At 35.3% G+C, this 19,905-nt stretch overlaps 1 protein-coding gene across 6 annotated transcripts in view; it reads right to left on the bottom strand.

Moving 5' to 3' along the window:
* KLHL13 (kelch like family member 13) overlaps positions 1-19,905 on the bottom strand; it is a 198,818-nt gene that overhangs the window by 21,559 nt on the left and 157,354 nt on the right. For all 6 annotated transcript variants that reach the window (XM_003918183.3, XM_003918178.4, XM_021932577.2 and 3 more), the window contains 2 exons: positions 1,234-1,366; positions 521-717 (listed from right to left, as the gene is read on the bottom strand). In XM_003918183.3, the coding sequence (XP_003918232.1) occupies positions 521-717; positions 1,234-1,366 (330 nt within the window). The remainder of the gene's footprint in view (positions 1-520; positions 718-1,233; positions 1,367-19,905) is intronic.

The following is a 19,905-nucleotide window of genomic DNA, read 5'->3' as shown; positions in this document are numbered from 1 at the left end:
CATTTGATTACACAGAGGTTTTTTTCTTTCTTCCTGAGATGGAGTCTCACTCTTGTTGCCCAGGCTGGAGTGCAATGGCTCGATCTCAGTTCACCACAACCTCCACCTCCCAGGTTCAAGTGATTCTCCTGCCTCAGCCTCCCAAGTAGCTGGAATTACAGGCATGCACCACCATGCCCAGCTAATTTTTGTATTTTTAGTAGAGACAGGGTTTCTCCGTGTTGGTCAGGCTGGTCTTGAACTCCCAACCTCAGATGATCCGCCCACCTCGGCCTCCCAAAGTGCTGGGATTACAGGCGTGAGCCACCACGCCCAGCCAACACAGAGGCTTTTATTAAATGATTCTATTTCATACAAATGCACCTGTTTCAATCTCACCTTGCTTACAGATCACATACTATAAGACACACCTGTCTAATGGCAAGTTTCACATTCCTGCACAGCAGATTTCATGAGTCCTAATCTAAACAGGCTACATCAGACTCTACCACAGAAGAAAACAGATTTCAAAATATCTTACCCCAGATATGAGAAATACTTTACAGAAGTCCAAAACTGGCAGAATCTGTAGAAAACTGGCAGCTTCCAGCGTGTCTTGAAGGTTGTCCATATTAAGAGAAAGTTTTGCAGTATAAATGAAATCAATAATTTTCCTCAGACCAACTTTGCTCACACCATGAAGTTTAATGCACATTAAATCTTGTTCTTTCATTCCACCTTAAATAAAAAGACATTCAATTAAATGAAGGTGGATAATTATGGTCAAACTCACTTCTGCTGCTAATTAGATGCAATAAAATCAAGGGAAAGTCTTATTTTATATAAGCAGTTGTATTAGAGTCAGTCTGCTGCACATTTTACCGTTAAAGTACTTAAAAAGGATAATCCTATACTAATGGAGGTCATATATGATGCAAGTGCTTCCAAAATGTTCTCACTTCCTATCTTTTGATATAGAGTAGAGATTGTATTAGCAGGACACAGAGTCTCTAATGGCCCACTCAGATATGAGCTTGAAAAAGAAAAGCTGTGAGATAAAAATGGACAGTATGAAAAAAAGTGCATCAACTTTCCATGTTAAAACAGCACCACCGAAAACCATACATACTGTTGTATACTTCTTTTGAAGTTATTTCCAAAAGAACTAAATTTCAGGTTAGAAATAAAAAAGATTTAAACACAGATTTTTCATATTGTTTTAATGTGGCTTCAGAGTTTTAAAAGGCAAACTACCTGTGAACATAGCCTTGAAGTAATCGCTAGCAGATGCCATCATGACTCTATGCACAGGGAAAGCATCATCTGTGTCACCTGGCATCAGGGTCACATCGCAAAGCAATCCTTCAAGTCGAAGCTGGTCAAAGCCCTACAACAAGAACATGAGTTGAGTCACTAATCAAGGTAAAATGAGGTTACAAATCTTTGTGTGCTAAAATTGTTTTAATATTAATGTGGTTTAACATATGTGGAACATAAAGGCAACAGAATAATTATTCAGGAGAAGAAAAAATAACTGCACAACTTTCCTGATATGTGACACTGCATATTTTCTTTCACTGCAGTAATAACACAAAATTAAGATTAATTTAGGTTAAAAACGATTAAGGAAAGAGTATATATGTTTGCTTATTTACACAATTTTGAGATTTTACCTTATTTTGAAAAATAATTACAATGTGCACTTCTATTTTCCCATCTGCAGAATGAGAGTATTAGACTGTCCAACATTCCTTTTAACGATAATTTAATAGTCCTTTTATAGTGCTTGACTGAAGCATCTTGGTTTTGTTTTGTTTTGGGGGAGGTTGAGAAAGAAAAGTAGAGAGCAACTGTACTGAGTACATGATAGGAGTTCTTTCTACTAATTGTATTGTTTCACCTCTTTGAGAAGGCTGTACTCAGTACATTGCTGCTGCCTGACCAAATATCTTTCAAGTTTCAAGTTTGAGACTTAATTATCTTTGGGGAAAAAAAGCCCAGGAAACCCCAACGTGAGACTTAATTGTCTCCAAATGCATAAAGGTTTAGTGGAAAATTAACAGGCTAGCAGCCACAATTCAGAGGAATGACAGAGCTCTGGTGAGAAGAATCCTTGTTGATTAGCTTTTCCACTACACCCTGATGGTCTCAACTAATGACAGACAAACAGTAGTTCTATTGATATAAGTTAGAAGAATGACAATCACTTTAAGATTATAACAGGTTGAATCTATAACATACACATCTTTCAAAACATCATGTTTTTCGTTTTTTATCTTTTATTTTTAATTTTTATGGGTACACAGTAGATGTATGCTTTAGGGGATGGATACCCCATTCACCATGATGTGATTAAAGCATCATGTTTTACATGACAAATTATATATAATGTTTATTTGTCAATTAGGAATAATGAATTTAAAAGGAGTATAACAGACTAGTAAAGTACACCAAAAGGGGACAATATACAATTTAATAATGATGCAAAACAAATGAACATTTTGGCAAGATTGAGTCTGTAGTTTCAAAGATAGAAATGTTTCATTATAAAAAATCAGGAAGACAGATACACAAATTGCTTTCTAATAATAAAATACAGTAAGAATCAATAGCATTGATTACTCTGTTCCCTTCATATTTTAACGACTTCAAATAAAACTAAGGTTACGTTTCACAGATTTAAAGAGCAAAAGGCGTAACATATTAAGAACGCAGTTTTAAAAATATTGATCCTACACGTATGTGTAATATAAACCCCAGTTAAGTTTCTCATTTTAATTTTAAAACTGCTTTTTAAAGAAAATGCTTGAATTACAGAACTGGAACTTCAAAGAGATGATCTGATCCAGCCACTTTCCCTCTAGGGAAAGAGATGAACATTTTCATTCCAAAACTATTTACACATTATGCATACACTTTAAAACAAGTGTATATATCATATTTTTCTTTTTCCAACAATGATTTACATGTTTGTTAACAAATATCAAATCTTTCACAAATGTCCTTTTTTCTTTGTAAACATTATATACCCTATGCCACTATTTTTATTTTCCATTGCTAATTCGTCTGCTGTTTCTGTTATTTAGAAGAGTAGAAGTAAAATAATAATAGCTCATCTTGTAAAAAGAGATGCCAATTTTACGGGAATATTCTCATGCTGAAGGCATGCGAAGAGCCATTTCAGCTCTTTTAAAATTGATATATGGGGTCTAAATTGCAATAAATTTGTGGGAATCACCTTTCAAATGTAGAGTATTGGGAAGTACTCAGTGAGGACACTAGGGTGTGGGAGAGGATAGTCAAGTATCAGCTGAAACAGTTGAGACTAGCATCTTTGAATTCCCCAGTGTTTGGCATACTGTTGGTACTTAATATGTGTTCCATGAACACATTGTTTGTTCCATGAACAAACAAACAAAATTTCACTCAGAAGCTACCACTGGTAACTTTAAATCCATGTAGCCACATTGGGTAGGATGTAAACTTTGCAACAAGTTAACTGGAAACCAGGAACTTATTTGTGAAACCTCTTCCAATAATAAACTGAGTTGTGCTTAAAGTGTTCGTTTGTGGTAGTTTGTGGTAGTGGTAAAGGTTAAGGTAAGAGAAAAGGTAGTGAACCAGGAGCTGGGGAGAAAACATTGGCTCCCAAACTTGTGTTTGTTTTCTCCCTCATATAAATTTCAGGTTTAAAAATTTAATATGTGCTTGTATGTTTTTTGAAGTCAAAATACAGAAGGATATAAGTTTAAAACTTAAAGGCTACCTCTTTCACTTACTAGAAGTAACTACTGTTAACAGTTTAGTAAGCATACTTCAAGACCTCATTCTCTATGTATCATAATCTACATTATGCTTGTATTAAAATATATAAAGGCCTTTTAAAAGTGGGTTACTATACATACTGTTGTGCATTTTAAAATTCACTTGAGCAGATAACACAGATAGTCTTCTATCTCAGTGCACAGGACTTACTTCATTCTTTTAGTGCATACACAGTAATCTATAGTGGAGGCATGTCGTAAGTTATTTATCCATTCCCATTTAGTTGAACACTCAGGTTTTCCCTCAATTTCCGCAGTTAAAAGCAATTAACTTCCTTGTACATACACTTAGTTGTCTAAGTATATCTGTGGGAGATAGTCTCAGGATTGAAGTTGTTGGTTTGAAGGACATTTAGTTTTAAAGTTTAAAGAGCTAATGGCAAGTTAAAGGATTTGATTTTTCTTGGGAGAAATAACATACCTTGGGCATTGGCATAAAAGAGAGATGACTAATGAGATGAGCCTAGGTACTGTATGCCCCCTTTATTTTTATTTATCAAATAGGTTTTTATTCTTCTTCTCTAAAGCATACGTAGACAATATCTTTATAAAGCAATTCTGGCTTATTTAATCAAAATCAATGATTGTATCTGATCCATTATTTTCTTCCACTAAAGAACAAAAACAAACCAAAAAAAAAAAAAAGAAAAGAAAAGAAAACCTTCTTGGCTTATTTGCTAGCCTCCTGACTTTAAAATATTCCTGCAAATATTTTACAATTGTATTGAATAGTCAGTATGTTCCATTCCTACTATGTATTACTTCTTTTTCCCTCTGAAAAAAGAAGTAGCTAATGCATCTTGTATCGTTAGCTGTGTAATTTCTTGTTTTGTCCATATTCCATTCAAACTGCTTGTGGAGGTATGAAATCAATGCTCAAGATCTGGACAGCTTTGCTCAGCTAAGACACCGGGAGCTTTTATCCTCTTCACAGATTTTATCATTTTGCGTCCCTTTACACTATCATTTTTTAAAAAATCCTTTAACCTTTCTCAGTATAATCTGGTGTCCCAAAAGAAAAGAAGTTGAGGCACCTACAGCATTTTTAACAAATTCAGAGTATCTTCTATTCCACGCTTAATTTATCTCCCTTTGGCAAGTTATCTGCTTTTGTAAGGTTTTGCATGTATTTTCACAACATACAGCGTCCCTTTCCAAACATTTCATAACCTTTATTTTTATATGCATAAATGAACGACCCCACTATCCAATTCCATATTAGTGAATTTTATTCTACATTATGTCTATCTTTATCCAAATGATATCTGTCAATTCAGATTGTTTTCAAACAAATTCTAAACATCTTGTTTGTATATCATTTTCCGGATATCCCAGTTCTGTCTAAAGAGAAGCTCCTTCTGACTATACACATTGTTGTGTACAAGAAGGTAGTCATTTCTCTAAACAACTTTTATTCTCTAATCTTCTAGTGGAGTATGTATACATTAAAAGAAAAAGAGAGAGGTTCATTATCCTCCAAAATTCTCCTCTGCCTTCTACATATCTACCTTTTGCTTTCACTCATAAATCTTTTCCCAATTTAAGAAGTCTTTCAAAGATTCCTGCCCACTCGAAATAAGTCCTTTTACTGTAAAATCATTTTCTTTCACCAAATTTGTACTCACTCTTCTTGAAAGATTTATATAAACATTTTTGTCTATTTCCATATGCTGGTATACCATATACCTATGCAGCTCTGCTTTAGGCAAATTGTTCAGTTTCCAATTAGTTTTTCAGAGTGTCCTTAAAACTGCTTCTGTTGATTTAAACTCATCATCTTTCCAGTCTTTCTATCTCAACACTTATCTTAGTTCTCTACTTTGCTGTCTCTGTGCCTTGGGTTTGATTTAAGAGGGGCTTGTCTGTCTTCAATTTCTTTAATATTTCCCTTTCTTCTTCTATAAATCTCCCCATATCTTCCTTTATTTTCTTCTCCATATCCTGGAAAAATAGCATCATTTAATGCTATACTGATGCTGGAAAACAGCATTAAAAACATGTTTTTTCTCTTCACTGTATTAAACTTACCTAATGTATCAAAACTTCAACCTCTATTAAATAGAGAGAGGTACATATCTAATACCAGGAAACAAACAAAGACTGAAACATACTAATGAGTTTGATAAATTTTAAAATGATCATATTAAAACAGAATAGAATATGACTTGACATTACAGGATTATAACATGGAAACCAGACAAGCCATGAATAATTTGTATAAAAATTGCTTGGATGTCAATAGCTTTCAAGTGAAATATAATGCTATTTTGAAAAAAAGCTACATTGATACTGTCAGTATTTAAAAGGAATTTGATAAACAAATCATTCAACTAAATTCTACATTAGAACAAACTTACTAGCATATTATATCTAGTTTTGATCATTGTCATTTTAAGTAGAGAAAAAACGAAACGCATCCTCAAAAGAGTAGTGAAAATTATAATGGAAAATATGTTCTATGAACAAAGATTAAGGAACTAAAGAAAAGAAAGTTAAGAAATGGCTTTACTCCAATGTTATGTAAATGTAATGTATTCGATAAAAACAATACCAGCCATGTTTTTATGAGGCTGCTTTTCATTTTATTCAAAGGACAGAAAAAGGAACAGATGCTCTTAAGTTAAAAGAAATACATAGGCTGGACATAAATGTTTGTATTAATTTTAAACTCTGTGCTCATTATTTAACACTGCTTAGACTTTAAAAACTTCTTAAAGGCTATCACTGCATTACAGCACAACTTCTGGTTGTCAGAGACTTCTTTGATCTGACCCCAACCTTATTTTTTATTAGTTCCCTATGTACTCTGACCCGTCTTATCAGGTTGTTCTCCAAACTATCTCATTGGTAATAAAAATTTTTTTTTTCACTTGGAATATCCTCCCTCCTTCAAAGACTAGTTTAAATTAGACCTCCTTTGTTGTCGTTGTTTTGTAGAAAAGGGGTCTCGTCATGTTACCCAGCCTGGCCTCAAGGATGCCCCCCAACCGCCACCTGTCTCAGCCTCCCAAAATGCTGGGATTACAGGTGTGAGCCACCACACCTGCCCAAATTTCACCTCCTTTGTAAAGCTATCTCTCACACAATCATCTCTAAAATAATTAGGCATTTTTAGTCTGGATTTCACCATTATTTATTCAATTGTATCCTATAAATTTATGTTTCCAGTAAGAGAGATTAGACTTACATTACCTCCTGAAACTCTTTAAAATCAGACAAAAATATATGGGAAAAAAGTTAAAAACACTGAAGGAAAGGGATCTGTGAAAGATAAGAAACAAATTAGGTGAGCCCTGGGACTGTCTAAATTTACTGCCTACGGATTCCCGACAGAGGTACAGGGAGTGGGAACCCAGGCAAAACCTAGTATTCTCCTAGAGCTGAGATTCTGGGGACGTCAAGGCAGATAGGACAGAATATAAGAAAAGAGATCAGCACAGAGAGAGGATTCCAGAGCTCGGAAAACAGTCACCCTCAAGTATTTCAGCGAGTAATGATAAGCATATTTGTCTGCAGAAAGAACCGCCAAAAAGGAGCACAAGGAATACTGTCCAAGGATCACAAAGGGCTGGAAGTCGTTTCTATTCAAACCTAAGAGTGGAAACCTTACAAGGCTGGGGCCTTAGGTAGAGTGCTCAAAAGGATTCTGTCTCAGTACTGGGGGAAAGTTTGCTCTAGAATAAATGCTGTCCTGGTGCAATTTCACGAAGCTTAAAAGTAAATGAAAACCACATGTTAACGAGAGATGAATTGAGAATGAAAATCAGAATGCAAACTCTCACCAAGCTGATGGTGAGTCCCCACCCCACCCCCTATCTTATATTTCCCAGTGTACCCCAACCTGGACTTATAGGGCATCATGTAACCCGGAAACAGTCACCTGTCAACAGACAGAAAAAGCTCCAGGAGAAGCCCCCTACTTCTTCATTTATTTATTTATTTATTTATTTATTTTTTAATTTTTTGAAACAGAGTCTCACTCTGTCGCCCAGGCTGGAGTGCAGTGGCGCGATCTCGGCTCACTGCAACCTCCGCCTCCCCCAGGTTCACGCCCTTTTCCTGCCTCAGCCTTCCGAGTAGCTGGGACTTCAAGCGCACGCCGCCTGCCCGGCTAATTTTTTGTATTTTAGTAAAGACGGGGTTTCAACGTGTTAGCCAGGATGGTCTTGATCTCCTGACTTCGTGATCCGCCCGCCTCTGCCTCCCAAAGTGCTGGGATTACAGGCTTGAGCGACTGCGCCCGGCCGTCCACGTCCTTCTTAAAGAGAAGATTCTCAAAGCTTAGAGAGCTTGGAGAGGACGCCTCGCCTTGCTTCGCCCCGCCCCGCCCCCTCCTCCTTGGTCAGAGAAGCAGTGATTGTCTTTCTGTGGTGAATATTCAATTCAATTCCTCTCTGTTTGTCTTTGGACCAAGATGTGGGTGCAGTCATGATAATTGTGTGGCAGAGCAGGGAAAATAAGGTCCCAGCTTTCAGGCCAAAGGGCCAAAATAGAGCCCTGGCAACTGGAAAGAATCCGGAAGATGGTCCAGGTGGAGGAGCATGGAGAAGAGACCTCACAAAGTTCCATACCATGGAATACTGCTCAACAGTAAAAAGGAACAAACTATTGACATACATAACAAAATGAATGAATCTCAAAAATATTATACCAAGTAAAATAAGCCAGCCCCAAAAGCTTACAGACCATATAATGTCATTTATGTAACATTTCCAAAAAGACAAAAATAAAGCGACAGAAAATAGACCAGTAGCTTCCAGGGTTTAGGGATGGTGGTGGGTATAATTACCAAGGGATAACATGAGGGAGTATGCTGAGGTCATGGAATGGTTCTGTGTCATAATTCTGGAGATTAAATGAAACAATATATATGTTGAAACTCATAAAAGTATGTACTAATAAAAAATTGACTTTTACTGTATGTTAATTTACAAAAATAAAAGTAAAAGGATAAAAGACATACAAAGCAAACACTAATTCAAATAAACCTAGCATGACTACAGTATCAAACAAAATAGATCTCAGAGCATAGTACCAAAAATTAAGCAGGTAATTTCATAATAAAGGTCAGTTTACCAAGAGAACATAAATTCCTTAGATGTTTGTGTGTTTAATAGCAGAGTTTCAAAATGCATGAAGCAAACTCTGAGAGAACTACAAATGGAAATAAACAAATTTACAATTATAATTGGAGATTTCAATACCATTATCTCAATAATTGATTTTAAAGGTGACAGAAACCAGTAAATATATAGAAATTAGCAAGGATATTGAAACAACACTATTAACCAACTTGACCTAATTGGCATTTACAGAATACTTCACCGAAGAACAGTAGAATGCAAATTATTTTCAGGTATATGTGAAACATTTACAAGATAGATCATATTCTGGGCCATAAAACTAGCCTTAAAAAATTTTTTAAGGATTTAGGTCATACAAATTATTAATATGTTCTCTGACCTCAGCTTAATTATATTAGAAATCAAAAATAGAAAAATCTCTGGAAAATCCCCAAATGTTTTGAAACTAAAACATACTTCTAAATAACCCATGAAGAAATCAAAAGAAAAACTAGCAAGCATTTTGAACTAAATGAAAATATAACATCAAAAATTGTGGAGGGCAGATGAAGCTCCACTTAGGGGAAATTTATATCAGTCAATGACTATATTAAAGAAGAAGAAATATCTTCTATGAAAGATCTGTTTCTTTCTTAAAAAACTAGAAATAGAAGAGCCAATTTATCCCAAATTAGGCAGAAGAATTGCAATTATAAAGATCATAGTGGAAATCAATGAAATAGAAAACAGAAAGACAGAAAAAGCAGTAAGACCAAAAGCTGTTCCTTTGAGAAGCTCTATAAATCTGATAAAACTCTAACAAGACTGATTAGGGGAAAAAAGAGAGAAAATACAAATTACCAATGCCAGGATGAATAGAAGTGGCACAAACTAGAGATTCTACAGGTATTAAAAGGATAACAAGGAAATACGAACAACTTCATGCCAATAAATTTGACAACTCAGTTTACACGGACAAATTCTGTGAAAGACACAAGGTACTAAAGTTTTAGAAGAAATAGATAAGCTAAATAGCTACATGTCTACTATAAAATTAAATTTTAATTTAAAATTGTTTCCCCAAGGAAAACTCTAAGATGAAATTGTTTCACTGGTGAAATCTATCAAACATTTAAGGAAGAAAGAACACCAACACCCCACAAATAAATCCAGACTATTAGGAGGAGAGCATATATCCCAAGTTATTCTACATGGCCAGCATTATTCTAATACCAAAACCAGACAAGACAATCACAGAAAGCCAATATCAAAATCCGCTGGGCACAAAGATGTAAAACTTTTCAACAAAATTTTAGCAAGCCAAATTTACTGATATATAATAATAATAAATACATCATGACCAAGTGAAGAGTTTATACCTCCAATGCAAGGTTGTTTTCACAATCAAAAATTAATCAATATAAATCACCATACTAACAGACTGAAAAAGAAAAATGCTAAGATCATTTCTTAATTGCTACAGAAATAAAAGGCATTTGTCAAAATTCAACATTCATTCCTGATTTTTTTTTTTAAAGTAAACTCGCCAGATGTGGTGGCTCATGCCTGTAATCCCAGCACTTTGGGAGGTCGAGGCAGGAGGATTGCTTGAGCCAGCTGTTTGAGACTAGCCTGAGCAATATAGTGAGACATCGTCTCTACAAAAAAAAAAAAAAAAAAAAAAAATTAAATTAGTCGAGTGTCGTGGCACACACATATAGTCCCAGCTACTCTGGAGGCTGAGGAAGGAGGATTGCTTGAGCCTGGGAGATGGAGGTTGCAGTAAGCCAAAATCATGCAACTGCACTCCAGTCTGGGTGACAGAGTAAGACTTTGTCTCAAAAAAAAAAAATTAGAAAAATAAAATAAATTTTTAGCAAGCTAAGAATAGGAGAGAACTTCCTCAAACCTACAGATAACATCATACTTAATGGTGAAAGACTGAATGCTTTCACCATTTTTCTGGAGGTTTTATCCAGTGCAATAAGGTAAGGAAAAAAAGGCATCAGACTGGAAAGAAAAAATAAAAGAAAAAAAACAAGAAAAGAAGAAAAGAAAAATAAAGGAATAAAGGGGAAAGAAAAGAACGGAAGGGAGGGCAAAGAAAGGAAGAAAAGGAAGAACAAAGGAAAGAAGGAAGGAAGGAAGGAAGGAAGGAAGGGAGGGAGGGAGGGAGGGAGGGAGGGAGGGAGGGAGGGAAGGAGGCAGGCAGGCAGGCAGGCAGGCAGGCAGGCAGGCAGGCAGGCTTATTTATAGGCGAAATGATTGCCTACATAGGAAAACCTATAGAATCTACCCAAAAAAGCTGCTAAAACTGATAAGTCAGTTTACCAAGGTTGCACAATGCCAGATCAATAATTAATAACAAACTGTATTACTATATACTAGCAACAATCAGAAATTCAAATTATATATTCCAGCATATTTGACTTTCAAGTTGGTATGTGAGAGCCCTCTCTATCACTTCGACACTTGCAAATAACCAAAAATACTCAATTGAGAGAGCAGGACAAAAACATACAGAAGTGGCCTAAAAAGGGAAAGCGGCAGACAGTCTTCCAACTTTTATCCTAAAGATGCACAGTCAATTCAAAGAATAAGAATAATTTATTGTACCCCAACCTGAGTGCCCCATGAGCTATGCCCAAGAAAAACTATAGACTCATTTCCCTATATTCTAGCTGCTATTCAGGAAATGAAAAGAAATTTAAAGTATCATTTTTATAAAAACCACAAGAATCTAGACTGTTTGAACTCTTATTTTATAAAACGTAAATTATCTTAATCATTATGCCTGTTTCTTTTGTTAACAACTTATTAACAATATATTTTTAAAGCTGTTTATTTTATTATCATAATGTTTAGAAAAAGGATATACTTCATCAACATGACTTTATCAGCAACCCAAGCATTTACCTAAGGATAAACATTCAGAGAAGTTAACCCAGGGAAAGGCAACACATGTTAATCTGTATAGGCTCTTAGAATAACCCATTCTTTAACATTCTATTAGCTAGATGATAACTTAAGACTATAAAATGATATCTTACATTGACTTTAGAACTAAAAATGAAGAGAGAAAGTAAATAGCTGTAAGGGAGGAAAACACAAAAAGAACAGTCCAATAGGCACCAATCTTAAAATGAGAAAATGTCAACTAGAAGCCTACATAGCCAGAGTAACAAGGCCTTTTCAACCTTTATAGGTTTGAGTAAGTATCGCCAGTAATCAGGAAATGATTTGTTTCCATATACCTAAGTATTCTGTAATTAATATACATTGCCACCAGCTGAAGCATGATACCCTAATTATGGCCTCCAGGTCTTAAGGATGAAAGGGATGTTTTCAACTGGCAGTTAACATTTTTCTGCCTGTTTTTTTCTTTCTTTGTTGTTGTTGTGGTTGTTGTTGTTGTTTTCTTTTCAGCAGGGGAATGGAAGAAAGGCAGGCCAGCAAGAAGACATTCTGCATAATTCTGCTACTTCTATCAAGAATAAAATATTTATTATATCATTCATTCCAAACTTTTAGCCTTTGCTAATACATCTTTTTACATTTATAGTTAATGAACACAATATTTATAGACATTGTATTTTAAAAGGTAAGACAATTTAGAGCAAGACCAGTAGAAATAAAAATACAAAACTACACCATCATCAAATCTGGGTTCAAGTCTCAGTGTTTATCACTTACTGGCTATGTGAACTTGGGCAAGACTCCTAATCTCTCTGAGCTTCAGTGTCCTTATCTATAAAATGGAGATAACAGTTCTTGCCTTTTGTACCTCATAGCATTTTTTCAAGTATCAATGAGGAAAGTGTGTATGAAACTGATTTATAAGCTGCCATCCAAATTAATTTAATCCACAAACAACATCAATAACAGCATTAAAAAGGCACTGAGTACTTTCTCTATCCCAGGGCTAAGCTCTTTATATGTATCATTTCTTAATAAAATTTAATTTTAATTATAATTGACACATAATAATTATACACATTTATGGGGTACAATGTGATGTTTCAATGCATGTATACATAGTATAATGATCAAATCAGGGTAATTACTATATCCATCATCTGAAATATTTATCATTTCTTTGTGGCTTTGTGGCAATAACATTCAAAATCTTCTCTTGTAGCTTTCTTGAAATATATATTACATTGTTATTTACTACTGTAACCCTAACCCTAATGTGTAATAGAAAACCAAAATTTATTCTTTCTAACTGTAACTTTGTACTCATTGACCAATCTTTCCCAGTCCTCTCGTCTCCCCTACCCTCTCCAGCCTCTGGTAACTACTATTTTACCCTACTTCTATGAGACTGCCTTTTTTTAGATTCTAAATATGAGTGAGAACATGCAGTATTTCTCTTTCATTGCCTGCTTTATTTCACTTAACATAATGTCTTCCAGGTTCATCCATATTGCCACAAATTACAGGATTTCATTCTATTTTATTGCTTAATGGTGTTCCATTATATCTATCTCTCTATCTATATCACATTTATATATAGATGTAGATATAAAATGTTTTTCTTTATCCATTCATTTGTAGACAAGCATTTAGTTTAATTCCATGTCTTAGCTATTGTGAACACCACTGCAATAAACATGAATGTGCCAATGTCTCTCCAACATGCTGATTTCCTTTGGATATATACCCAGTAATGGGATTGCTGGATCATACGGTAGTTTCATCATTAGTTTTTTAGGAACTTCCATACTGCTTTTTATCATTGTTGTACTAATTTACATTTCCACCAACAGTATATAAGAGTTCCCTTTTCTCCACATCATCACCAGAATTTGTTATATTTTGTCTTTTTTATAATAACCATTCTAAATGGAATGAGATGATTTTGAATTGTGTTTCTGATTTGCATTTCTCTGATAATTAGTGTTGTTGTGTAATTTTCCACATATCTGTTGGCCATTTGTATGTCTTATTTTGAGGAATGAAATGTCTATTCAGGTCTTTTGCTCATTTTTAATTGGATTATTTATGCGTTTTTTTGTTTTGTTTTGTTTCTTTGCTGTTGAGTTCCTTATACATTTTGGATATTAACTTCTTATCAGATGCATAGTTTGCAAGTACTTTCTTCCATTCTGGAGGTTGTGTCTTCATTTGGAAATGCAAAAGAGTCTGAAGGGCCAAAGCAACCATGAGCAAAAATAACAGAATTGATGTCATCACACTACCTGGTTTCAAAATATCCTACAAAGCTATAGTAAACAGAACAGCCTGGTTCTGGCATAAAAACAGACCCACAGGCCAATGGGACAAAACAGAGAACCCAGAAATAAATCCATGCATTTACAGCCACGTGATTTTTTAAATAAAGATGCCAAGAACACACATGAGGAAAGGACAGTCTATTCAATAAATGGTGCCAGGAAAACTGGATATCCACACATGGAAGAATGAAACTAGTCTCTCACCACACACAAAAACTAACTCTAAATAGGTTAAATACTTAAAAGTAAAATCCAAAACTGTAAAACTACTAGAAGAAAATACAGGATAATGCTTCATGAAATAGGGGTGGGCAAGGATTTTTTAAATAAGATCTCAAAAGCAGAAGCAACGAAAGCAAATAGACAAATTGGAGTACATCAAACTAAAAAGCTTCTTTATAGCAAAGTAGCATCTCTTTTAATGATAATTAGTATGCTAGTAATACAAAAGGTGGACATTTATTAAGCAGCATCATGTACTGATCACAGGCATACAGAAACAACAACTTAGATCCTAGGCCTTGAGGAGCTCACTGATAGGTGATATTTATAACAGATAAAATGTATGAATAGAAGAAGCTACTAACTCTGCTTGGGTCAAGAAAAGTTTAACAGAAGTGGTACCATCCATTTAAGATGGATCATATACACCATGGAGTACTACACAGCCATAAAAAATAATGAAATCATGTCCTCTGCAGTAACACGGATACTGCTGGGGGCCATTATCCCAAGTAAATTAAGGCAGAAACAGAAACTGAAATGTCATATGTTCTCACTTATAAGTAGGAGCTAAACATTGGGTACACATGGACAAAAAAATGGAAATAATAAACATCAGGGATTCAAAAAGGAGGAAGGGAGAAATGGGGGAAGGGTTGAAAAACTACCTATTGGGTACTATGTTCACTACTCGAGCAATGGAATCATTAGAAACCCAAACCTCAGCATCACGCAGTATACCCATGTAACAAACTTGCACACGTCCCCCTGAATCTAAAGTAAAAATAAATACTTTTTAAAAAGAAAAAAAGATAGGTCATTATAAATAAATTGAGGTTTACCAGACAGGAAAAGTAAAGTAAGGGCATTCCAGGGAGAGGAAATGTGTACAAACACACTAACATATAAACACACAATATATGTTTAGGGAATAGTGAAAAATCCAAAGCCTTCCAGGTATTTTCCTTGACCCTCTCTCCTACTAACTTTGCCAAGATAATACAGAAGCAAAGATTATATGGCTGAACAGACAAAGAATTGGAGATTGGCAAAGCAATTAGCAGAACAAGAAGGGACCATAAAACTGAAGGTGCTTGGAGAAAATGCTTGTAAATCATGTACCAGATAACGGATTTGTATCTAGAATACATATATATGTAAATATATATATGTAATATAATATAACATATATGTGTGTATGAACTCTTACTACAGAGTAATAAAAAGATAAACAACCCAACTAAAACATGGGTGAAGGATTTCTTTTTCTATTTGTTTTGGTTTGTTTTCTTCTTTCCTGGTGACTTGGCACAGAACAAGAATAAGATTTGTTTTTTCTTCCAGGATCACATACAAATGGCCAAAAGCATTAAAAAAAGATATTCAACATCATCAGCAATCAGGGAAATGCAAATCAAAACTGCTTCACACCTACAGGGATGGCTATAATACTTTTAAAAAGACAGTTAATAAATGCTGGTAAGAATGTGGAGAAATTAAAAACCTCACGCACTGCCAGTGTGAATATAAAATGGTGCAGATACTTTGGAAAACACTGGCAGTTCTTCAAAAAATTAAACAGAATTACCATAGGATCCAGTAATTCCACTCTAAGGTATATATGTCCTCACAGACACTTACACAAGAATATTCATAGCTTTTATTCATAAAAGCCAAAATGTATGAAAAAAGAAATACTTATCAATTAATGAATAGATAAACAAAATATCCAGACAATGGAATATTGTTTGAACACAGAAAGGAAGGAAGCATGTCATATGCCACAATATAGACGAACCTTGAAAACATTATGGTAAGTAATAGAAACAAGTCACAAAAGACCACATATCGTATGATTCCATTTATATGAAATGCTCAGAATAGACAGATCTACAGAAACAGAGAAAAGATAAATGGTTGTTGTATTAATCCATTCTCACACTACTATAAAGAAATACCTGGAACTGGTCATTTATGAAGAAAAGAAGTTTAATCAGTTCATCATTCCACAGGCTATACAGGAAGCATGGCTGCGGAACCCTCAGAAAACGTACAACCATGGCGGAAGGTGAAACAGGCATATCTGACATGGTGAGAACAGGAGGACGAAAGTGACGGGGGAGGTGCTACACACTTGCAAACAACTAGATCTCTTGAGAACTCACTCACTATCACGAGAAAAGCAAAAGGGAAAATCCACCCTCATGATCCAATTGCCTCCCACGAAGCCCCTCCTCCAACATTGGGGATTACAATTTGACATGAGATTTAGGCAGGGACACAGAGCCAAATCATATAAGTTGCCATATTGAGAAAAGAGTTGGGGGCAAGTGTGGAGTGACTGCTGACAAATATGGGCTTCTTTTTGAGGTGATTATAATGTTCTACAATTGATTGTGGTGACCGTTGCACAATCCTGTGAATATACTGAAAGCCATTGATTTGCACAATAAATGGGTGAATTATATGGTATGTGAATCATATCTCAATAAAGCTATTATTTTAAAAACTGAAGGTGCTAGGAAGGGTATCATTCAATGAATTACCATAGGATAGGACAATAAGAGAAAGATGCTGACAACTTGGTATAATAGGGAGAAGTCAAAGAATAGAAAGTTTCCATGAAAAATAACCACAGATGTAGTAGTAGCCAAGGAGTGAGTGAAATGAAACAATCCTTGATTTTACCAATTACTACTTAAGCTAACCCTAGTTAATCTTTCTTACTTGAGTAAAATTCATTTGCCCTGCTAACTCAGTCATGGGTTATCCTGGAAGTTGTTCAAGATTCTAGGAATCCAAGCCTGTTAGGTATCAAATGACTTTCTAGGAACTTTCTTTGACAGCCTAGTTTGCTGAAGCCATTCAATGGAGATGAGTAACCTGCTAGACCTGCTCAAGCCAACCATTTGCTCAAGCCAACCATATAGATACCTTATTTGGTATACCCATAACTTCTTTTTTTATTATATATTCACATATTAATACATAATCATTTAATTCATTAACTATTTTCTGTTTTCTTCAATAGTCATCGCAGAAAATAAGTGGCCTCATCCATCTGCCCAATCTTATCCAGTGGGAGACACCATGACTCCTACCCTCACTGCTCTGCTCTGCGTAGGTGGGACTTAAAGAGAAAAAGGAAAGACCCTAGTCTGAGAGGAACCACATCCCATAGCCAGAGCCTGGTCCATTAATGACCCAGGGGCTCAAGAGTTCCCTGTGGTATATCCATAACTTCTGATCAGCTCTATTTCCTGTGAGACCGTCTCCATTTAGCTCAAGTGGAAGGAAAATAAATGAATATTTATTATGCACCTTATTTCCATAAATTGTGACATTTAATCCTCAAATCTCTTACCCAGATTACAAATTTAAAAAGCTGGGCCAGGGCCGGGCGCGGTGGCTCAAGCCTGTAATCCCAGCACTTTGGGAGGCTGAGACGGGCGGATCACAAGGTCAGGAGATCGAGACCATCCTGGCTAACACGGTGAAACCCTGTCTCTACTAAAAAATACAAAAAAACTAGCCGGGCGAGGTGGCGGGCGCCTGTAGTCCCAGCTACTCGGGAGGCTGAGACAGGAGAAGGGCGTAAACCCGGGAGGCGGAGCTTGCAGTGAGCTGAGATCCGGCCACTGCACTCCAGCCTGGGCGACAGAGCGAGACTCCGTCTCAAAAAAAAAAAAAAAAAAAAAAAAAGCTGGGCCAGAGAGTATAAATGACATTCCCAAAGTCACATAACTAGCTAATAAGGGGCACGATTAGAATTCTAGTTTTGGCTGAAACCCATGTCCTTCTCACTACAATTAGACAGTGGGTAATCCTGCAGAGTGAGACTTATTACAACAGTTTCTCCCCATGGATCAGTTCCCCTGACAGCTACTTTCAATGCCTTTTGAAGCTGGAGTATGTGTTATTGCTAATTTTAAAACAATGATAACATTTACACATTAAACACTTCTCTAGCTTGTTCTCTTGACAACCACACACCTAAGATTAGATTTAAAAAAATGTTCCCTGTTAGTGCTTGGCCTTAAAAATCGCAATTTGTGAGACCATAATTTTTAATAAACTTTTAAACAGAACATAGAAGGGTTTTAATAGCAATATAGAGTGGTATCTCTATGCTACCACAGGAGACATTGTAACAACATAAAAAATCAGTTGAAGAAAAATTATCTTCAAGTAACACAAAATTTCAGGTTACTTTCATATAACTGTTCTTTCTCAGCCTAGACCAATGAGCTAAGGCATGGCAGAGCTAAGGGCTCTGAGACCCAGCTACACTTGTTTTGTCGGCTGTTATATATTTTTTTTATTACAAAGGTTATGCAGAAAAATATTTCCATTGTAAATAAAAATTAAACACTGTAGGATTTTACAGAGCAAAATATGACAGTATTCCTCAGCTTCCCTAGTGTTTCCCTACCATTTGCTATGCATTCACATTCATATGTATACATATTGTATAACTTTTCTACTGATAAAAAGGATTATACAATACATATTGCCTTATTACATTTCTAACAGCTTTATTGAGATATAATTTGAATACCATACAATTCACCCATTTAAAGTGCACAAATCAATGGTTTTAGTATATTCACAGATATATGCAACAATATCCAGAGTCAACTTTAGAATATTTTTATTACTGCAAAAAGAAACCCTGTACCCTTTAGCTTTCATTCTCATATCCCCCCAATTTCCCTAGCTGTAAGCAACCAATAGTCTACTTTACATCTCTATAGATTTCTTTATTCTGGACATTTCATACAAATGGAATCACATAAAATATGGAATCACAGAAAATATGAACTTTGGTGACTAGCCTCTTTCAATTAGCATAATGTTTTCAAAGTTCATCCATATGATAGCATGTATTAGTACTTCATCTTTTAAAATAGCTGGATCATATTACATTGTATAGATATATCCCATTTTCCCTGTTACTTTTTTAAAATATCTTATATTCTTTCCATTGAATGTGTACAGATATTACTCTTTTTAGTGACTGCACAGTATTGCATGGTTTTGGTGCAACATATTTCATGTAACCATTAACCTACTGATAGATATTTAAGTTATCTCTAATGTTTATCCATTGTAACAATAATTTATAACCTACATAAAATATATAGCGAGAAAAGAAAAGGCCATGACTCTTCGTGGAAGAAGGTCCCACCTCTAGAACAATGGTCTTAAAAGTATGTTCCCTGATCTGCAGCATCATCTAGGAACTTGTTAGAAATGCAAATTCCTGGGCCTTATCCCCAGAGTTTTTGATTCAGAAATTCTGGTTTGGGACCTAGTGTTCAGTGTTTTAACAAGCCCTCCTGATGATTCTGACATGCACTAAAATTTGAGAACCATTGCTCTAAATATCTCTCACTGCACTACAGTGGCAATCATTATTTGGTTTCCAGTAAATTTTAAAAATTAGCAGGACTACAATAATTGGTTTTAACTCCTGACTACTATGGGCGTTACATAAGGTAGGAATATAGTAGTGAGTGGGGTATTTCTTATTTTTCTTTAGTGAGAGCACTTTAGTATACCAAAAACACTTCTTCCTCA

The sequence above is a fragment of the Papio anubis genome, chromosome X (genome assembly GCF_008728515.1).
Source record: "Papio anubis isolate 15944 chromosome X, Panubis1.0, whole genome shotgun sequence".
In the NCBI taxonomy this organism is placed as follows: domain Eukaryota; kingdom Metazoa; phylum Chordata; class Mammalia; order Primates; family Cercopithecidae; genus Papio; species Papio anubis.
This window is presented reverse-complemented; position numbering and strand designations above follow the sequence as displayed.